At 37.9% G+C, this 6,000-nt stretch overlaps 1 protein-coding gene across 2 annotated transcripts in view; it reads right to left on the bottom strand.

Moving 5' to 3' along the window:
* ABCB1 (ATP-binding cassette, sub-family B (MDR/TAP), member 1) overlaps positions 1-6,000 on the bottom strand; it is a 218,034-nt gene that overhangs the window by 44,046 nt on the left and 167,988 nt on the right. For both annotated transcript variants that reach the window (XM_011996037.1, XM_011996038.1), the window contains exons 10-15: positions 5,562-5,733; positions 2,835-2,948; positions 2,576-2,686; positions 2,269-2,394; positions 1,948-2,151; positions 1,445-1,615 (exon numbers count right to left, since the gene is read on the bottom strand). In XM_011996037.1, coding sequence (XP_011851427.1) covers positions 1,445-1,615; positions 1,948-2,151; positions 2,269-2,394; positions 2,576-2,686; positions 2,835-2,948; positions 5,562-5,733 — 898 coding nt within the window. The remainder of the gene's footprint in view (positions 1-1,444; positions 1,616-1,947; positions 2,152-2,268; positions 2,395-2,575; positions 2,687-2,834; positions 2,949-5,561; positions 5,734-6,000) is intronic.

Here is a 6,000-nt window from a genome sequence, read left to right as displayed (position 1 = left end):
AGGAGAATCACTTGAACCCGGGAGGCAGAGGTTGCAGTGAGCCAAGACTGTCCCACTGCACTCCAGCCTGGGCGACAGAGCAAGACACCATCTCAAAAAAAAAAAAAAAAAAAAAAAAGCTTGGCATGGTGGCACACACCTGTGGTCCCAGCTACTCAGGAGACTGAGGTGGAAGGATCACTTGAGCCTGGGCAGCAGAGACTGCAGTGGCCATGATGGCGCCACTGCACTTCAGTCTGGTGACAGAGTGAGAGAAGAGAAGAGAAGAGAAGAGAAGAAAAATGAAAAGAAAAAGAAAAGAAAAACAGAAGGGAAGGGGAGGGGAGTGGGGGAGGGAAGGGAAGGTACGGAGAGGAAAGGAAAAGAAAGAAAAGAAGGAGGAAGAGAGGGAGCGATTGAGTGAGGGAGGGAGGGAGGGAGGGAAGGAAGGAAGGAAGGAAGGAAGGAAGGAAGGAAGGAAGGAAGGAAGGAAGGAAGGAAGGAGAAAGAAAAACACAGAGGTGAAACCACAGATTAAGCAAAATGAGCGGGGAGAAAGTAGCCACAATCCCATCTGCGTCTATTTTGGTCCACAGAATGTTTAGTAAGCTGCTTTTTTTCCTCCCTCAAAAATTTATTAAGCACGTTGACAGGATGTTTAAAGGAACATTCAAGGGTTGTTTTATTAGAGACAGGGAGAGTTGAAACAAATATGAGTTCATCTTTGAAATCTACTGTGACATCTCAACTTGGAACTCCTTTGGTTATAAGGTCTCATTCTCCACATTCTCGGTCCTCACAGAATTATCTCCATTACTATCACATGCTGGAGATCAAAAACACAGTGCCTGGCCCAGGGCAAACACTCAAATGCTATTTGATGAATGAGTCATATGGACTCCAGAATCGCAAGACAGTCAAACTCTGTTGACAGTCAATAACATGTCATGGCTTAGGTACGTTTTCAGTATCACAGGCTCTCTGCCCCTCTCTTGGAAATAAGAAGTTTCTTATTTCCCATAGAGTCTTCAAGTGGCATTCAACGTCTTGAAAATTATGTGTGAACCTTCAGGTTGTATTTTTCTCTTCCTGGCAATATTACAAACTCTCAAAACCTAAATAACAGGGTTATCCACATAGTCAAGTTTTGAAGATCACAATGAAGATAAATTTTCACTGGTATCTATATTTCTATTTTTTAATTTAAAAGATTAGCAAGTGTCTTTAGATGAAAATTTATTCATCATCACTTAAAATAAGATCAGAGAAATAAGTATAAATTGAACAATAAAACAAACAAATAGAAAAAGATTTCAAAGAGGCCTAATGCTTTTATTTTAATAGCTGAAGGAATCACCTAGAAGCTATCAGAAATTTCATTTTCTAAGACCAATATTAACAAGAATTAATAGTAGAATATTCTTACGCTTATAAATCAGGTTGGTTTGAACTAAGCCTCACTGACCTTATCCAGAGCCACCTGAACCACTGCTTCACTTTCTGTGTCCAAGGCTGACGTGGCCTCGTCCAGCAGGAGGATCTTGGGGTTGCGAACCAGGGCACGTGCAATGGCGATCCTCTGCTTCTGCCCACCACTCAGCTGGGCCCCTCTCTCTCCAACCAGGGTGTCAAATTTCTACCACAGAAAACCCAGGATTATTTAGCATAAGGACAAGCTATCTCGGCTCATATTTTAAATTGGTAAGGAATCCCATACACAACCCAAGTCTCACAGGTAATACAGGTCCAGTTCTTTAAATCTTATTTAGCACAATAACCAACCTCAGTTTTTAAAAATGTGTCTACGACCAGTTGATACTGCTAGAACTTTCAAATCTGAGGTAATCTTATTTTCCCTTCTTAGGATTTCTCTTCCTCCGATTTATAGTAGTTTCCTAATTTCCTATGTAGTAGGCCCGCATTTTATTTTTTGCACCTCTAGAAAGGCAAAGGGCAAGGACAACTTACATGAGGCAGTTTCATGATAAAGTCATAGGCATTGGCTTCCTTGACAGCTTTCTCAATCTCATCCATGGTGACATCTTCACGACCATAGCGAATGTTTTCAGCTATCGTGGTGGCAAACAATACAGGTTCCTGACTCACCACACCGATGATTTCCCGTAGAAACCTTACGTTTATGGTCCTAATATCCTGTCCATCAACACTGACCTGGAATAAAAAGTAAGTGTGACTTTCATACATTTGTAGTTGAAAGGGTAACATCAGAAAGATGTGCAATGTGACGGCTGATCACCGCAGGGTCTAGCTCAGCATGGGTCATCTCACCATGCCCTCTGTGGGGTCATAAAGCCTCTGCATCAGCTGGACCGTTGTGCTCTTCCCACAGCCGCTGTTTCCAACCAGGGCCACCGTCTGCCCACTCTGCACCTTCAGGTTCAGGCCCTTCAAGATCTACCAGGACGAGTGAAAAAAAAAAAACATCAAGGCAATTCACAGACACAGGGTATAGGAACTGACCGTTCAATACTAGGTTTAAATACACATGCACTTTAAAAAAAATAATCTCTACAAGAAAACATCAGAAACTTTTCATTCAATAGTTTAATTGTTGATTAATCATTTATCACTGTACCTTAACTTCTTTTCGAGATGGGTAATTGAAGTGAACATTTCTGAATTCCAAATTTCCCTTAATATTATCTGGTTTGTGCCCACTCTTCGAATAGCTGTCAATACTTGGCTCCTAAACAGAATCAAATTTTAAGAGATTACTAGGTTACAATAACTACTTTTAGTGATATTTTGTGGAAAGCTGGATAAAGTGACAAAGAAATTGACTCTTAACTGGACAATCTTTTAGACAGATGGATAAATGGCCAACTCAGACTTACATTATCAATTATCTTGAAGATTTCAAAAGCTGCTCCTCTTGCATTTGCAAATGCTTCAATGCTTGGAGATGCCTGTCCAACACTAAAAGCCCCAATTAATACAGAAAAGAATACCTGAGGAATGTGAAGAAAAAACATCAGGCTACTTAGATAGTGATAGCAATTTTTTTTTCATACTTCTTCTGTCTTCTTCTAACATAGGTAATTAAAATTTAAAATGGCGAGGCAACATAAATATTAGGTGTTAAAAATATTTTAATAGTTTGAAACTAACAGTACATTTAATTCCTTTTTTTCATTTTTTTTCTTTTTTAAGAGACAGGGTCTCACTGTGTCACCCAGGATGGAGTGCAGTGGTGCAATCAGAGCTCATTATAACCTCTACCTCCTGGGCTCAAGCAATCCTCCTGCCTCAGTCTCCCACGTAGCTAGGACTACAAGTATGCATCATCAAATCTGATAATTTTTTTTTATTTTTTCTAGAGACAGGGTCTCACTATGTGTCCCAGGCTGATCTCCTGGCCTCAAGCAATCCTCCTGTCTCAGCCTCCAAAAGTGCTGGGATTATGGGCATGGGCCACCACGCCCAGTCAAGAGTAAATTTCAAATGTGTCACCTCAAAAAGTGTCAAGTGAGGTGATGGATATGTTAATTAGCTTGATCTGATCACTCCACATTTTGTGTGTATGTGTGTGTATATATAAACATCAAATTGTACTCCATAAGTGTAATGCAATTATGATTTGTCAATTAAAAAATAGCAAAAAAATTTTTTCAAAAAAAATTTTAAGACAAGGTCTTGCTTTGTTGCCCAGCCTGGAGTGCAGTGGTGCAATCTTGGTTCACTGCAACTTCAACCTCTTGGGTTCAGACAACCTTCCCATCTCAGTCTCCGAAGTAGCTGGGACTATAGACAAGTGCTACCATACCTGGCTAATTAAAAAAAAAATTATAGAGATGAGATCTCACTATGTTGCCCACACTAAAAATATTTTAGAAGTTTAAATACTTTTCAATTTAGAATGCAGAATTAGTCTTACTTGCTCAATAAAATAATGATTTAAATTTTATAGGGCTAGAATATTATAATAGGATTTTTTTTTATTCTTCAATGTCTAAGATTTTTTTTATTTAGATCATCAGCAAGGTAAAGTGGAAATAAACACTATTAGAGGAGTCAGAAGACCCAGTTCTGAATCCTAAATTGGTACTAACTAGTTACATGTTGTTAGGCCATTCTCTTAGAATCTTTGGCTTCAACTTCTTCATTTGCAAAAACAGGCAAGATTCTATCTGTTCCCCCTACCCAGCAATCATAGAGATGTTGTATCATGATAAAACAGGGTGTATGAATGTTTTTTGTTAATTATAAAGCACACACACCTAACGCATTGATCCTTTATCAGGTTGTCTCTTTTTTGCAACAAGGCCGTGTTCTCTTTAGGCCTTGTTGTTTGTTTGTTTTGTGCAAATCAGTTTCTTATTGGTAAAGACTTAACTGTGTTTCTCTTTGGGGTTGATGAAAATTAATGTCATTATTCATTTTTTCTAAATCACATGGAATTATATTGCTCAATAATTTACACAGAAGGAACTTTGCTAAGTGATTCTATATTCATTATCTCAATTAGTCCTCGAAACAACACTGAAAGTTAGGGCTCATTCCTGTCATGTCATTTGGCAGAAGAGGTAGCAGAGGCTTGAAAAGTTTAGCTGGCCGCCCTAAATCATACAGCTAAAAAGTGACACAGCTGCCATTTGAATCAACTTGGTCCGATATCAAACCCCACACTCCCTATTCTGGATGCCTCCAGTTTGTGAGGTATATTTATGCCCAGAGAACACTGGATTTAAACTGCTCATCTCAATCACAGTTAAATGGAAAACATCTGTTATGACAACCAAGGATCACCCACAGCATCACTACACTAAAAAAAAAAAAAAAAAAAAAAACTTTATGGGAAAAGCCATTCCTGACTGAGCAAAGTTGGATAAGGCATATTTGAAAAAACTAAAGAAGCAATTATTGCATCCATATTACAAATCTGGCTCCTGAAAAAGGGAATTGTTTTAAGGGATTCTACAAAATATCATCTTTCACTGTCTCAATCTATTTCTGCTTGGCCTATGAAAAAGGAACTAAGTGACTCTTCTAACAGTGTATTTTATTAGATCCAGATACGAATTGAGTTTGGTTTGCAAATTATTTCATTGTCTTTAAAATAAAAGAGGATAACATTAAATGGCAAGACTTCTGTGCTTGCACAAAGGTCTATAATGCAGAAAACTTCCAAGCAATCTTTTAGGAAGAGGAACAACTTCCATAATTTGTGAGGTGGATTAGCTGCCATTCGAAATAATTTGAAAAGAAGTCAAAATGTGTATTTTGCCATTTTGGGGAATAGTAAATCAGAAAATAAAAGTGAAGTGTTTAGCATCAAGTTTGGCACAAATAATCTCAACAAATAAAAGTTCATGCTATTGAGATTGCTAAGGTTAATATTATTTAGGCTACAGGATAAATTGTGCAATATATCTGCAAAAACAAACAAGCAAAAAACTGGTTGTCAGATGCATCCAATTTTTTTCCACTTTTTAACCTAGCAGTGCATGTGTCTGTAGTATTCAATAGTTGTTCAAAATATGTTCTTCTAAAGTCAAGCCAACATTACTGGATTTCATTGGCATTTTATAATAATGGCTCATTTCTCAATATAAACCACTTACAGTGAGTACTTGTCCAATAGAATATTCCCCTGAGAGGACCAAGGTGGTCCCATACCAGAAGGCCAGAGCATAAGATGCATAGATAAGCAGGAAAGCAGCACCTATAGAAATATTGGCTGTAATAGCTTTCTTTATCCCAATTCTTTTAGCTTCTTCTAAATTTTTGTTGTACCTGGGAAAAAAACAAAAATGATCACATATACTCATACATTTTATGAAAACATGTCAATAATAGCACGATAGTTACAGAGTGGCTAGGATGTGCTCAGTTGTGGTGATATACATGCATTTTGTCCTGCTGCTCATACATTGACCCTATATAGTAGTACTGTTTTACTCCCTTTTTGCAGAAGAAGAAACTGAAATTTACAGAGATTAACTTATTTGTAGGGGAGTCTTCTAAAATTTCCTACTCTGGCTTTAGCAATAGCAAAATACG

Source organism: Mandrillus leucophaeus, unplaced genomic scaffold, assembly GCF_000951045.1.
Source record: "Mandrillus leucophaeus isolate KB7577 unplaced genomic scaffold, Mleu.le_1.0 Scaffold50, whole genome shotgun sequence".
NCBI lineage: Eukaryota > Metazoa > Chordata > Mammalia > Primates > Cercopithecidae > Mandrillus > Mandrillus leucophaeus.
The sequence above is the reverse complement of the archived record's forward strand: the minus strand, read 5'-3'. Positions and strand labels throughout refer to the sequence as shown.